The sequence below is a fragment of the Marmota flaviventris genome, chromosome 2 (genome assembly GCF_047511675.1).
Source record: "Marmota flaviventris isolate mMarFla1 chromosome 2, mMarFla1.hap1, whole genome shotgun sequence".
Classification (NCBI taxonomy): Eukaryota; Metazoa; Chordata; class Mammalia; order Rodentia; family Sciuridae; genus Marmota; species Marmota flaviventris.
In genome coordinates this window covers 65330866-65346783 of record NC_092499.1, presented here as the reverse complement: position 1 = coordinate 65346783, position 15918 = coordinate 65330866, and the positions used below count along the sequence as shown (strand labels likewise).

General features: G+C 37.1%; 2 protein-coding genes across 8 annotated transcripts in view; one reads left to right on the top strand and one right to left on the bottom strand.

Moving 5' to 3' along the window:
• Positions 1-4904, bottom strand: part of Zfyve26 (zinc finger FYVE-type containing 26) — a 59159-nt gene extending 54255 nt beyond the window's left edge. For 2 of the 3 annotated variants that reach the window (XM_027929505.3, XM_071607935.1), the window contains exons 1-3: positions 4838-4904; positions 4090-4366; positions 2437-2515 (exon numbers count right to left, since the gene is read on the bottom strand). In XM_027929505.3, the coding sequence (XP_027785306.3) occupies positions 2437-2515; positions 4090-4283 (273 nt within the window). In that variant the 5' untranslated portion in view covers positions 4284-4366; positions 4838-4904. Of the gene's footprint in view, positions 1-2436; positions 2516-4089; positions 4367-4500; positions 4560-4837 lie in introns of those variants that run through there. The other variant, XM_071607934.1, reaches the window with a different exon arrangement.
• Positions 4905-6098: 1194 nt separating this feature from the next.
• Positions 6099-15918, top strand: part of Rad51b (RAD51 paralog B) — a 572024-nt gene continuing 562204 nt past the window's right edge. For 3 of the 5 annotated variants that reach the window (XM_071607936.1, XM_071607938.1, XM_071607939.1), the window contains exons 1-3: positions 6100-6268; positions 9158-9271; positions 10758-10871. In XM_071607936.1, the coding sequence (XP_071464037.1) occupies positions 9188-9271; positions 10758-10871 (198 nt within the window). In that variant the 5' untranslated portion in view covers positions 6100-6268; positions 9158-9187. Of the gene's footprint in view, positions 6269-9157; positions 9272-10757; positions 10872-15918 lie in introns of all 5 variants that reach the window. The other 2 variants (XM_071607937.1, XM_027929716.2) reach the window with 2 other exon arrangements.

Genomic DNA, 15918 nt, shown 5'->3' with positions numbered 1-15918 from the left:
TAAACATTCATGTCACTGAAAATCGTATTCCATGTAATTTTCAATAGTGGCATAGTATTTTACATATAAATATACTTCATTTATTAACCAGTCCTGTACTATGGAAAGGGGAGTGGTTTCTAGTTTTCCTGTATTAGAAGCTGTATAGCAGTGAACATCTGCACAGTTAAATCTTTGTACATATCTAGATATATGTAGAGATAACTCCCTGCATGATAAAGAGATAGAAGACAAAGGTGAATGAAGAAAAGGAAAAACATCATTGCTTCGTTTAACAATTGCAAAGGAAGCTTTTTGGCAGATGGTGGGATCATTGAAAAGAACAGATAGCCAGCACATTCTTAGAAGATGAAGGCACTTTCAGGAAAACAACTGCCTTGTTGAACTACTCTAAGAATGCATTTGAAATATTGGGCCTTATATAAAGTTTTAAAATTCTGAGCAACAAAAACATTCTCATAACTATTTAAATAAGCAAGTCATCAGAGCTTTAAAGACCAAATGATCTGTGCTGTTGGAAGAAACAAGAACCACTCTTGGTCTGCACCTAAGAAGCCAGGGAAGTGAACAAAAGTATTCTCACAAACATTTAAATTAAACGAGTTACCAGAGCTATATAGACTAAATGATCTGTGATGTTAAAAACAAAACAAAACAAAACAAAAAAACCAAACAAACCCAAGGAGCCAGAGAATTGAAATCCACTGCCTGATATAGCTGAGCAACTATCTAGAAAATAAGTGACCAATCAGGCATCAAGTAAGCAAACAGCTTCCACTGAGAGATAAATTCATTTGGTTTGACAAATTTCATGTCTGTACTAGAGATCCTTCATCAGTCATAAGATTTTTTTTCTTTAAGATATTACTGCAGCTATGATATTTCTACTTTATTTCTTTATTGCATATGTAATTTTTATTTTTTAATTAATTTTTTATTTTATATGACAGCAGAATGCATTACAATTCTTATTACACATACAGAGCACAATTTTTCATATCTCTGGTTGTATACAAAGTATATTCACACCAATTCATGTCTTCGTACATGTAATTTGGATAATAATGTCCATCACATTCTACCATCATTTCTAACCCCATGCACCCTCCCTTTCCCTCCTATCCCTCTGCTCTATCTAGAATTCATCTCATAGTGGGGTAGGGAGAGGGAGCATGGGAGGATATTTCTACTTTAGTTCAAGTTTTTTTCTTTTAATTCTAACTCTTAATTATCCTGTATCATCATTTTTAAGTCTTTTCTCTCTCTTCTCCCTTCCTGCTACCTTTCTGTCTTTTCTCTTTAGTAGGCAGTTTGCCAACACCTGGGTAAGCGATACATTTAGATCAGCAATTTGTTACTTTCTGACAGCTATGTGAAGGATAAATGTTCCATTAAAGACAAAATTAATCCTCATGACTGAGGGAGTAAAAATAAGAAAAATTAGGCTAAATGACAGACATTTCAAAAACAGAAGTTCTCACTTTTAACTCCATGTAGGCCAAAAAATAATGTTGAAGTATGAAAAGCAAAGGATTAGGAGTCAGATCTTGGTTTCAGCTCCAGTTCTGTCAATTAACTATATGGTATGTCAAAGGTTCCTCACTTAAGTCAACCAATCCCTTCTTTTTTCTTTTTTTCCTTTCCTTTTGAGATGGGGTTTTGCTGCCACGCCCTTTAGTTCCTAGACTCAAGCAATCATTCTACCTCAGCCTCTTTAGTGGCTGGGACTGGCTGGGACTACTTGTATGTACCACCTTGCCTGCCTCCTCACTTAAATCTTAAATTTTCTGGTTCAATATGAAATTGATTCACAGAAATTCCTTCAATGGATCTCTATCTCTAATAATAAGCTCTTCTAAAAGAGATTTTGGAAGATTTCCTTAAAAAAAAAAAAAAAAGAAAGCACTATCTTATCAGTTTTCTTTCACTATTAATTTGCTATATTTTTATATTTAGTTAAATTTTAATTCAATTCTTATGCATTATTAAATTACTAACAGGGCTTACATCCATAGATTTCACTGTTTTAGACTAGTGAAAAGATTTTTAGTATAAAAACCAATTTTCAGCTCAGCTCATTCTCTAATACTTGAATGCTGAATAGATCCAAATGTATGGGTTCTTATTTTATTTGCTATCTTGACACTTTAACTGAGTTTTGCCAAGTTCTCTTTAAGTACAAGACTCATAGTGGTATTTTAAAAAAATGGCATCATCATTGGCTTTTATATGCCAATGTATGTTAGTGAATTAATGAAGGAATTTAGGTAAGGAGACAGCAATAACTGTTTAAACAACTCTCACTGATAATACTGAGAGAGATTATGACCACTTTTATAATAAAGGAAGTAACAAATAGACGGAAAATCCCATAACTACTTCTAAGTTCTTCTCAGCGAATGCCTTCGGAGAAAATTTAAATGTAAATTTTCTTACCTTTTCCTGGGCCAACCATTTTTCTAGTACTAGTAGCCAGAGCCAGGCTAATCTTTGAGGGCTGATGTCCTGCTCACATCTGAATAAAGTGAAAAGAAAAATTTTGTAAAACAGAGTTTCTACTGACCCTTTCTCTTTTTGTAATCCAAAATTTAGTTTTTAATAAATCAGAAAGTCCATTTAAGCCTGAACAAGAAAGTCCTAATAAAATTTTTCAGTTATATATAGTAGCTCAATAAAACATAAACCCTAGAATAGAGCTGGCAGCTTCCTTGAAAGTCTCTAACCAACCTCTACCTCTTTACCCAATCTTTTTTTATTTTTATTTTTTGAGACAGGGTCTTGCTACATTACTCAGGCTAGTGTCCAATTCCTGGGCTGGGCCCAAGAGAGTCTCCCGAGTGTCTGGGATGAAAGGCATTCTTCACTATGGCCAACTTAATCTTATTTATTTATTTATTTGGTACTGGGGATTGAACCCAGGGGTGCTTTACCACTGAGCTACAACCCCATCCCATTTTATTTTTAATTTTAAGACAGGGTCTTGCTATGTTGCTTAGGGCCTCGCTAGGTTGTTTAGGAAATTGCTAAATTACTGAGGCTGGCCTCCAATTTGTGATCCGCCTATTTCAGCCTCCTGAGTTGCTGGGATTATAGATGTGTGACACTGTGCCCAGTGAGTTAGTCTTACTTTTAAATATAATATTACAGAGAAAATTGCAACAGCTAATTCTATCTAAAGTATATTCTTAAATATAAACAATTAATCAAATATAAAAGAAAAAAGGAAGTTCATAAAAATTTATTTTTAATTATATGCAAAAGAGTTTTAGGAATTCATAAGCCTTTCTTTGAAATTAGTAATGCAGACAATAACCAGCTAGATCCTAAACAAATAAAGGAAGAAAAGGATCATTTGTTTCTCTATTCTTTATGTGCTAATACAATACTTCAATACTGTAAATAATGGTTAAAGTAAGGACAAGCCAAGGAAAGACAAAAACAGTACATTTCATTCCTATACCACTAGTAATAGCACCATCAGGCAGAACTTCATTAAAAATCTAGGATGGAGACAAGGAAGGGTTATAGTGCAAATAAAAAGAGGTGAGGAAATTCTTTTGCAGTGATGCAATAGTTCTGTATCTTTATTACTATGGGATAATATGGATAATATTGCATAGAATTACCAATAACAAATGAATGCAGACTTAAAAAATGGTGAAAACCAAATCAGGTTTTAGTGAACAGTAATATACCAGTGTCAATTTCCAGGTTTTGATATTGTACTATAGTTATATGAGATGGCACAATTAGTGGAAACTGGGAAAAACTACACCAAAATCTAGACTAGAGCAGGATTTGCTTTTTGGAGGTAAAGAAAATACTTTTTAATGCACATATGCCAAGAAATGGTGGTTTAAGGCACAATTTGGTGGCCAGGCTTAAATCCAGTTCTAGATCATAACCCCAAACCAATGGACTATATTGGTAAAAGTAATGGGCATATATTAGGAAAATTTCAGAGTATGTGAAATATACTGTGCTCTGCTAATTCTTAGAAGATAGTTGAATGGACCACATTAACCAAAGCCCACATATTGAACCATGTCTTCTATCCTGAAATTCCCTGTCAAAAAGGGAGATCCTTACCTCAGCAGATCTGGACACAGCACCAGTGCCCGAAGTATGTCTTCCACCCTCTTTGGGATATCCCCGTGCCCCTCGTGTAGCTGATGTACACATGCCTGTGCCAGCTCCCATTCTCCCCTCCGCAGGCACTCACAGAAAAACCCCAAAAGCTGTTTCAAGGTAGCAGTTTCTTCTTCTCCAAATGGATGATTCATTTTCCCAGCACAGAGTGCAGGGAGATAGACAGAGATGAGTTAGGCGGAACACATCCTCAATTTTCTCATTCGTGGAGCTCCTCCTAGGAACAACGTACCACAGTGAGAAGAAACGGAACTCTATTTAAACCAGCAACTACTGGCCCGACTAGGAAAGGCGGGAATTACTCTCCTTATTAAGTTTAATTTGATGTTACCATCTCTTTTTAAGACCTACCACGTTCTCCAAAGTGTGGATACCAATGAAGATCCTATATTTAATAATATTAACCATCGTATTAGCCCGGAGTCCGACCCATAACTTGACTTCCATATTCTCTCTTAAACACTGTGCCAGTCCGGCTCCAAATCCCCAGATGGTCGCCGCGGCAAGGATGAAAAATTAAGCAGGAATTCCCCTCGTTTGAGCCTTCAATTAAGCCAGAGGATTGAAGATCAGGAGACGAAAGCCTGAAGTGGAGGGCTAGCGGGGGAAGGGGCGTGAGGGAGGCAGGGACACTTACTACCCGGGTCTTGGAGAGCGCCCTGCTTTCTCCCTGGCGCCTTGTACTCACCTGCTCCCCGCGCCCAAAGCAAAAGAGCTTCCAGCGCAGCCATATTTGGGACGAGTCAGGTGACAGATCCTCTGTGAACAGAGGCGGTGTGGGCGGTGACGACGGCTGACGGTGCATTCCTATTGGCTCAGTGGAGGGAGGACGTAAATTTAGTGCCATGTTTGAGTCACGTGATGCCATCTCACCAGTAGCGAAAGCTCGGAAAGAGTTAATTCAGCTGGCTTGGCTAGGGACCAGCCCCTCTCAATTACAGCTCCTCCTCTCAACACTTTCAATTCTGCCTTCGGTGGAGCAGGTGGCAGGAACAATTGATATTCCTCTATTTTTTTCCCCTGCTCTTCATAGCATTGGAAGTCAACACGTGTTTAGTGCCAACCAGTGACAATGCTTTGCTAGACTCTAGGGATACCAGGGCTATTCTCCATTATTATTCAACTTGGGCTCTCTTATAATCCCAGAGCTCTGTGGTCTGAATTTTCATATTCTTCTGCTTCACTCCATTTATTTATTTCCTCATTTTCTCAGCAACCGTTAATTGAACAATGTGCCAGGTCCATTTCCCTCGAATGAGGCAAGATACCTCTTCTCAAAGGAGGGGTGCAGGACAATAATTAGGTTACAGTGGTTTAAATTATAAAATCGAGGTATGCATGGAGGAGTTGCACAGGGGAGAGCAAAGAACGAACAAAGGCTTTTTGCGAATAATACTCTGAAATCAAGTCTTAATGGTATATTAGATTTCCTCACTGTGACTGCATTTACACAAACCTTCTGTTTGCTTTCTTTTGTGTTTGTTTTCAGCTAGAGACCCATGGGTTTCCCCAATGTGTGTTTTTCAGTTCGAGCAATTCAATAAGCAGTTCCCAAACTATTTTTGAAAAGGGCAAATTAAACACAAGATCCTCTTCTAAAAACTCTCTGTGATGAGCAGATTGATATCTATCCCCCAGAAAACATGCCTCTCTCGTACATTAAACAATTTTTAAATGTTATAGTGCATGAAAGAAAATAGAAAATTCCAAGCAAGGTTTCCTTTGCTTCACACTCTCTTGGTGATGTTCCTACACCGGATTTTGAGGATCACTATAATGAGAAATTGACTCTGATTCGTAGCTCATACATAGATTTAGGTATCAGAACTACAATTCCCAGTAATCATCGGAGCCACCTGGGCTTGTGCTTGCCTCTGATTGGATAAATAGCCATGATGACGACCAACCAGCGCTCCGGTTGTTGTTCTGCGGCGCTTTCCGCGGGGAACTGTGTGAAGAGTGGGGGAAACTTTGAAAGTTGGAAGCTGCACACTTGGTACTGGAAAGTTTCTTGTGGAGAACAGTTGTAGGGAAGTGGGTATTCTCATTATTTCCGGTTCCCTTCCTGAGCCCGTGGATATTGCTGTCGGGGTGGTGGAGAGCCTCTCTTGGATGCTGGGTAGGGCTCTTGACGGGAATCCCGCTTCAGGTCGGGTGGCCTTTGCGGGGATGGGGTGGGGGGATGCTTGGAAGGTGCCCTTTGTGGGAGAAAGCTTTTTCCTCCCGTAACGTTTTCATCTCCCCTCTCCCAGGCGCACACATACCATCACCACTTAAGACAGATCGGGGTCTAGAGAATCCTGTCGTTAGGGGAAGTTCAGGGACGGTCTCACTTCAGGTGGTGTTGAAGAGCTTGGAATAATCTAGACTCGTTCCTGGATTCGGAGGCGGGCTCCACCAATGGTTTAGGTGTTTGACTTGCGCGTTTCTCAACTTCGTGTCTCAATAGCCTTATCTGTAAAATGAGGTAAAACATCCAAATTTCAGATAGTATTGTTACTTCACAGTTTTCATTAAACGTCTAACAGGATTTTTCTTGGTGGCGGAGTGGAAAGAGCTCAATTTTCGGGGTTTAAGTTTCTCTCCTCGCCTCCAAAACGCATAGATGGGCACACACGTACGCAGCAGGAAGAAACAAAGATGCCTTAATAATATTATGAAACAAATATGTACAAAGTATGATGGAAATGTTGGAGAGGAAGAGTCCTACTCTGGGGAAGCCCTTGTGGAGGGAAGTCAGGGAGGCTAGAGGGTGCTTGAGTAACCTACCAAGAAACGTTTTGGCTGGAGAGCAGGTTAGATGATGTTTGCTGAATGAACCGAGCGCTGTGTGCCAGCCACAACCTAAGTCTTTTAACCCCTTGCTGCTATCCTATGAAGTTGATATTAAAGTTACCTCAGTTTTACAGATGAGGTAACCAATATACTGGCAGGTAAGTAACTTTTTCCAGGAAGGACAGGATATGAGCCTTGCAATTTGATGTGTGAATGAACGTACAGGACCCACCTTTAAAGTTTTAAAAATATGATCCTAAGAAGTATGGAATTTATTCTGTGGCCTGATGTGCCTGTGGGATGTTTTAATGGATAAAAGTAAGTTTTTAGAAAACTGGCAAGACTGTGACACTGACCTAACTTTTTCAGGCCCATTGGCGATTTTTTCCGATCAGCTCCCATAGCACTTAAATAGCAACACTTACTGCAGGACTGTGGTTATTTGTGTATTCGTACATCTCTTTGCATTTCTCCACTGTGTGTACCCAAAGGGGAGGAAATCTATCTGAATGATTCTTCTGTCCCAGAGTTCAGCAGAGTTTGTACTTAAGAAGTGTCTGTGGAAGGAACAAATTGAATGGAATGTTTTTTATTTCTTTGTTTTTGTTTTTGGTAAAATGGGGAGTGACCAAAAACAGTATGCAGTAGTCCAGGCCTTGTTAAAACAAAGTTAGCAGATTGGTTATTGTTAAAAATCTCTGTAGTTTGGGGGTTACTTTTTTGGTGGTTGTTCTATTTTTGACCCACTGAATTTATCAGTCTAAATGGTATTATTGCCTGGAACTACCTGATCTGAAAAGATACTAAACAATAATCTAGCAGGTAGATGTCACTTTGTAAACTTTCTATTGAGGAAAACAAATCAATACTAAGAAATTCCCATTAGAAAATGAGGATCATATATTTTATGTTTGTGGAATGTGTTCCAAAATATTACTGATAATTATATTGCTTTTTTTCCCTGGAGCAATGATGAGTTCCTATTTCTACTCTTTTCAGAGAATGCTTTGCCACCTCAGGTGAGGTGCACAGCCTTTCCTTTGTATGCATTATTATTGTTAGGGATTCTGTTCTAGCTCTCCAAAAACAAACATTTCATGAGCCTCATTTGCTCTCAGCAAGGTACAACAAGAATGAAATTTAATTGCATTGATATTATAAGCAGCTGTTATAATAAAGAACAATTTTGATTTATAGATAATAACCATAATAAATCTCATTTGATTCTGGTTTGTTCTGGCTCCTAGAAAAAAGGAAGGTTTAATATGATTCTGGACTTGCAGTAGGGTGTAATGGTTAAGAAGATAGGTTTCAGTCCGGTACAGTGGCGCATGCCTGTAATCCCAGTGGCTCAGAAGGCTGAGGCAGGAGGATCACAAGTTCAAAGCCAGCCTCAGCAAAAGTGAGGCACTTAGCAATTCAGTGAGACCCTGTCTCTAAGTAAAATACAAAATAGGGCTGGGGATGTGGCTCAGTGGTCGAGTGCCCCTGAGTTCAGCCCCCCCCCCCCCCACACACACACAAAGAAGATAGGCCTCAGAGTCAGATTGCTGGGTTCTGAATCCACCATTTACTTTTTTTAAAAAATATTTTTATTAGTTATTGATGGACCTTTATTTATTTATTTGCTTATATGTGGTGCTGAGAATCAAACGTAGTGCATCACACATGCTAGGCAAGCGCTCTACCACTGAGCCACAACTCCAGCCCTATCATTTACTTTTTCTGTTAGCAGACATTTCCAGTTTAGTTTTCTCATATGTAAAAGAGGGTCCAATAATCTACTTTCCTTTTAGGCCTTTTGAAAATGTTATATGTGATAATTAAGGTAAAGCTTTTGGAACAGTGCCTGGCATAAAGGAGGTACTCAATAAATTTAGCTGTTATTGTTATAGTGCAATAAAAATAAAGACTTCTAGGGGTGCTGTTTGGATATATGCCTTGAATTAATTACATATCCAAATAAACTATAAATATCCTGACAATCTTAAGATGCTATATAATTATGAAATATATAACAATATTTATGGAATAAATATCAAAGAATTGTGTGAAATGCACATTCTGAGGTTGTCTTGTTTTGTGTGTTGAATAAATAGGTGTTTCCTCCTCTTTAAAGCCATCATTTTTTCTTTCTTAATCAATTACATATCACGTTTCATTTTGCACATGGAGAAACTTTTGGAAAGCCCATCCACTATCATGTATATTATTTTCTGATGTTCTTTTCAAGGTTCTTCTTTTCTTTGCTGGATCTGGAAGCATGGGTAGCAAGAAACTAAGACGAGTCGGTTTAACTCAAGAGCTGTGTGACCGTCTGAGCAGACATCAGATTGTTACCTGTCAGGTAAAACTTAATAGTTAATTTTTTTTCGTTAAGAGATTTTATGCCCAATTAACTTTAAGTAAATATACTTTAATAATTCTTTTTTCTTTAATGGCTAATCACCTTAGCCATGATCCTTTGTTTTATTTTAAATTTTTTTAAGTTGTAGATGGACACAATACCTCTATTTAATTTATTTATTTTTATGTGGTGCTGAGGATTGAACCCAGCGCCTCACTCGTGCTAGGCAAGCACTCCACCTCTGAGTCAAAACCCCAGTCCACTTTGATAATTCTTAAACCTGGAACATAAAAACTTAGGTTTGCCCCCACATCTTCCCCCCCATCCCCCCAAAAAAAAGTTGAATGATGGTGCTTTTCCATAAGCCACTTAGGTTGCATTTCCAAATGTAATTTCATTTACTGAAATTTAATATTTTTGCATTTTAGGGGATGTAAGGTGAAATATACTCATACCATTTATTTGGGGCTGTACAGAAATTTTTATCTACTTTTTGTAGTTACATAAGAAATTCTACTCAAATTAGGAGATGGTATTCAACATGGGAAATTTCTCTTGGAAGAGAAATTAATAGTTACAACTAATTTTTAGTACTATTTTCTTATTAATGAAGGCTGAGAAATACATAGAGCAAATATTGCATTTTTAATAAGCACTGTAATGAAATAATTTCCTTTCAGGAGGGGGGAAAAAGTTTAATGATTTATTTTAGGATTTTATCCTTAACAAGACAGATATCAGAGCATACTTGATTCTTTTTGAATCAGTTGGTATGTTAAGTGCATCTGTGGTTCCTCCATTATACATTTAATAATCCTCTTGTTCATATTTCAGAATGCTCTAAAAAGTATGAAATTTAACATTCCACATTCAGCTCTATTTTCTCTCAATTATCAAATACTTTATCTGAGTAAACTTTAAATTAGAAATAAACACCTTTTATTTTTTCAGTACTTAGGATCAAATTCGGGGCCACATGCATGCTAGGCAAGTGCTCTGCCACTGAAGTGTACCCCCAAAAATACATTGCAACCTGACATTTTCTGGGTGCATACAAATATGCACCAGATTCTTTCTGGTATAGGCCCAGATTCTTTCTGGTACAAGTGCAGTGTTCATATAAACCTGAATTGGATGCTACTGCTATGTAATGTTGCCTGGTATGTCTTCTGATATATGCTGATTGAACTAATAATTAGAATATAAGATTATGTCATCATATTTTTAGTTAAGGCATGTTTAGGGGAAAAATACAATAAAAAAATGCATAGGGCTGGGGTGTGGTTCAGTGGTAGAGCATTTGCCTAGCATGTGTGAGGCCCTAGGTTCAATCCCTAGCACAGCAAAGAAGAAAGAATGCATAAATCTTTGATCTGCAAATAATTACATTTTTATCTACATATGGGCAATGTCAATTGAAAATTTCCTTTTATTCCAATATCCTTGTTTCACATTTGTGTTTAAAATATTCTCTTTGTCTCTTTAGGACTTTTTATGTCTTTCCCCACTGGAACTTATGAAGGTAACTGGCCTGAGTTACCGAGGTGTCCATGAACTTCTGTGTATGGTCAGCAGGGCCTGTGCCCCACAAATGCAAACGGTATCATCTATTTTTTGATTTGATTATGCAATGATTCTTTGTCTCATTTAAAATTTTTTTTTGGATGAAGCAAAAGTAGAGATGAGTACTTCAGAAGTATCAAGTATCTTACCATAATGTTAGTCCTCTAATGAGAATACATGTGAAAAATTTATGAGGTTTATAAAATCATACGAGACAATTCCTAAATGTAGGAATTAGGGAGCAACAGGAAGTTTTCTTTTTTCTGCAGCTAATAGTGGTATTTCAAAAGGTCATCTTTATTTGTCATTTATTTGGGTAAGATTTGAGGACTTTGTGGTTAAATTATAACATACTCAATTTTTGAATGTCCTTTTTTCTCTGTCATACTTAACTTTTACCATCATTACTTACTCCATATCATAAAATACATATACTTGCTTATTAACTGAACAAATAATGTCCAAAATGTTATCCTTACTCTTGGGAAAAGCTGAAGTTCTTTATAATAAGCCCTCATCAAAATGTACTTTTTTTTTTTTTTTTAATGCTTTTTGTTTTGTAACTGTAGCTTTTCAGAATGTAGATTTTGAACACAGTGGAAAGATCTTGTTTTCTCAGAACAAGAGTTGCCTAAAAGTCGGTTCTGTTTGCAGATGTATTTATTTGTATGGATTGCAATTTATTTACCTTATCTATTATCTTATTTTGAAATTTGGTAACCATTCAATAAAGTAGGGTACAATTTCCTAAAAAAGGAAAGAAAGCTGGAATGTTAGTTTCATTTGAAACTTCTAAAAACAATGAGTTATCTGAACTACAGATATTTTCCTTAGTTCACATTTAGCTTGTGACCTAAGGACCTTACAGATGGGATAGTCCGAAGGAGAATTAGAATCAGAATTAGAAATCAGAATTAGGTACTAGTCTTGGTTTATCATTGATTTCATTGCTTTGAACAGCTCTGTTAGCTTTCTATGGCTGTGACAAAGTATCTGACATAAACATATAAGGAGGAAAGGTTCATTTAGGCTCATGGTTTCAGGGGTTTCAGTCCAAGATTAGTTGGTTCTTTTGTTTTTAGGCCTTTTTCCAGGCAGAACATTATGGTGGGGAGTGTGTGATAGAGCAAAGCTGCTCACCTCCTGGTGGCTGGAAAGCAAAGAGACAAAATGTCCTAACATCCCCTTCAGTGAATGGCAAGCCTGCAGTGACCCAGCTTCCTTTAGTAGGGCTTACCTCTCAGAGGTTCCACTACTTCTGAATAGCTCCACAGTCTGGTGACCCAGCCTTTAGCAGATGGGCCCTTGGGGAACATTTATGTTCCATACCACAAGCTGTCTTTGTTTTATATGAGAAGGTAGAAAGTTTTAAAAAGTACATGTTGATTTTGTGACTAAATTCAAATTAAGTTGTTACTATATTCAAAGTTATAAAGAACCAGGGAAACCTTTTAATTTGACTTCTGTCATTTTAAATGGTAAATATCTAAGGCTTTGCACACTGTAATCCCAGTGGCTTGGAAGGCTGAGGCAGAAGGATCTCAAGTTCAAGCCCAGCCTCAGTAACTTAGTGAGGCCCTATCTCAAAATAAAAAATAAAAAGGACTGGAGATGTGGCTCAGTGGTCAAGTACCCCTGTGTACCAAAAAAAAAAAAAAAAAAAAAAAAAAAAGTACATACACACACATGTGTATGCACCCATGGCTAATTTCTAACTAAGGAGTTAAATAAACATGGGGAGGAAATTCAACTTTGGTTTCAACTTGCAGCAACGCTTGCATGTGCAATCTCACCAAATACAATGCTAGAAGTAATATTTTTCCTTTGGTTTGTACCTACTCTTGTAGTATTCTTTATGTTTGAGTACTGCCTTACGTATTAACTTAGCTTTAGTTCATTCATTCCAGAAAGTTTTTTTTTTGTTGTTCATTTGTTTGTTCATTTATTTTTAAAACAAACTATTTACTAAGTGCCAACCATGTGCCAGGTACTTTGCTAGGTACTGGCAATGTCCTAGTGAACAAGATTGATAAAGTTCCTACTCTCATATAGCTTACAGTCTGGATGGGGAAGTCAGACCTTAAACAATTATGGAAATAATTATAGTAGTGCAAGGAAAAGTATGAAGAGCTTTGAAAATAACAAGGGACATTACTTAGTTTGAAGTCAGGAGGTGTTTTAGTTAGCTTTTCATTATTGCTGTGGTCAAAAGACCTGACAAGAACAGTATAGAGGAGGAAAAGTTTAATTTGGCTCATGATTTCAGAGCTTCAGCCCATGTTTGGCTGACTCCATAGCTCCGGGCCTAAGATTAGGCAGAACATCGTGGCAAAAGGGTGTGGCAGAGGGAAGCAGCTCAGGATATGATGGCCATGAAGCAGAGAGAAACCTGCTCACCAAGGACAAAATATAAACCTCCAATGCATACCCCCAGTTACCTACTTTCTCCAGCCATACCCTGCCTGCCTGCATTTACCACTCAGATAATCCGTATCAGTGGATTAATCAGTGATCAGGTTTTAGCTCTCATAATCGAATTGTTTTACGTCTAAAACTTTTGTACTGTCTCACATATGAGTTTTTTGGGAACACATATTCAAACCATAACAGGAGGACTTACTAAGGAAGCAACACTTAAGCTAAAAGCAAGTAAGCAGGAATCAGATTGTTAGTGCCTTGAAGACCATGTTAAAGATTTTGGACATTATTCCAAGAGTAATGGGAAGTCATAAAAGGCTATAATCTAAAGTGTGTTTTTAAATAATCAGTTTTTAATTCAGATAAGTGATTAAAAAGGAGCAAGAAAATATTCAGGAAGACTAGCTAGGTATTTGTTATTATATTCTGACAGAAAGTGATTGTGACTAGGATTGTTAGTGTGGTATTAAGTAGAGGGTATAAGGTTGATTAATATGAGAGATATTTAGGAGATGGAATTTATAAGATTTGGCAATTGTGGGTGGTGGGAAATTATGGGAAAATGTCAGAGATGATTCCCTGATTTTTGCTTTAAGGAACTGGGTAGTACCATTTCCTGAAATATGGAATACTGGAACAGGAGCAGATTTGAGGGACAGAGATCATGAATTCAGTTTAGTTCTTATCTAATTTAAGGCAATTGTGAAACATTTAGTGGAGATATGAAGTAGGCAGAAAAGTATATGGATTTGGACTTTGAAGAGAGATGAGCATTAGAACTGTGCATTTGGGAATCATAAGTATAAACATCACAGTTAAAGCTCTGGATGTGGGTGAATATTGCCTGAAAAGTACATATAATAAGAAGATAAGTGTACCTAAGACTAATTCCTCAGTGATGCCAATATTTATAAGTCAGATTAGAGAAGAAGCAATTACCAAAATAGAAGAAAAAGTAGTGTATTAAGTGTGGTGAAGCACCCTATAATTCTAGCTACTTGGGAGGCTGAGGCAGGAGGATCTTGAGTTCCAGTCTCAGCAACTTAGTGAGATCATGTCTCAAAATAAAAAATGAAAGGGGCTAAAGGTGTAGCTCAGTGGTAGAGCACCCCTGAGTTCAATCCCCGGTATGGCAAAACCCAAAAACCAAACAGAAAAAAAAAAAAAATAGCAAAACAAATCCAAAAAGAAAAAGTAGTGTAATTTCATGTCACAAAATTATTTTTTGTCTCATTTGTTTACATACTATTTATGAAGCCTTGTTCTATTAGTTCAGCTTGTTTTTGTTTTTCGATAATCACAAACTTTATTCTAGAACTTACACTTATGATTATAAGTGAAGTACTTTAATGTTGACAGATTGAACTGCCTTCTCATGTTGATGAAGTGTCCCCATGTGCACCTATGTTGCCAGATTATAGACAAAAAGTCTATGGAAGCATGCACCCACTGAAATGTTTCTTACATCAAAAAATGGAAACCTTGAGGTTGTCCCCTATCCTGTTCTAACTGAATGTATGTCTACTTTCCTAAGTAAACCTCCGTCTATGCCTTTGGGAAACAAATCATCAGTAAAAAGGAAGAAGATAAATTTTCCTATATTTATGTGATGAGATAATATGTAAGAATTAAAATTTTTGAAGAATTTTTAATAACAGGAGAAATGCTTAGGATATAAATGCTTTGTGAAAAAGGAGGCTCTGAAATTGTTTATAGTGTACATACCAGTTTTGTAAAAATGAAAGTTTAAAAGCATATATGCATAGTTATATATATATATATACTATAATGTTAATAGTAGTTATTTCAGAATTTTGTTATTGGCTCTTTAACTTTTTTTTTTTAATTCTAAATTGCTAAGATATGTTATGGTCTGTAATTAGGAAAAGGAAAAAAAAAAAAAGACCAGTAACAATTCTTGTGTGCACAGTAATAGTTTGGATATAAGGTGTTCTCCAAAAGCTTCTGTGCTAATACAGGAATATTCAGAGGTGAAATTATTGGATTGTGAGAACTATAACCTAATCAGTGTATCCTAGGCAGATTGAATGGACTAACTTGGTAATTGTAGGCAGGTACGGTATGGCTGGAGGAGGTGGGTCACTGTGGTGTGCCCCAGAAGGATCCCTTTTCTCTGGGACCCCTCCCCTTGCTCTCTCTGCTTCTCAGCCACCATGAGGTAAGTAGCTTTCCACCCCCATGCCCTTCTGCCAGATGGTTCGCTTCACCTTGGGCTCAAAGCAATGAAGTCAGACCATGGTCTGAGCTGTTAGGAATATTCAACCATGGACTGAATCTCTGAAACTGGGAGTCAAAAATAAACTTTCCTTCATTAAGTTGTTCTTATCAGGTATTTTGGTTACAAAGATGAAAAGCTGATTATCACACCCTCTTAAAGTAATTGTTGGCAAACCTCTCAGTTTCCATTTTTTTAAAAAATTTTTTTCTTTTAGTTGTTAATGGACCTTTATTTATTTATATGTGGTGCTGAGAATCAAACCCAGTGCTTCACACATGCCAGGCAAGCGCTGTACCACTGAGCCACAACCCAGCCCCTCCATTTCTTATTCTGGAGATAATTATACTTATGTGTAGTGTATATATAGGGTACCTACGTGTAGGGTTGTGAGGATTAAATGAAATAATATATGTAAAGTACTTAATAT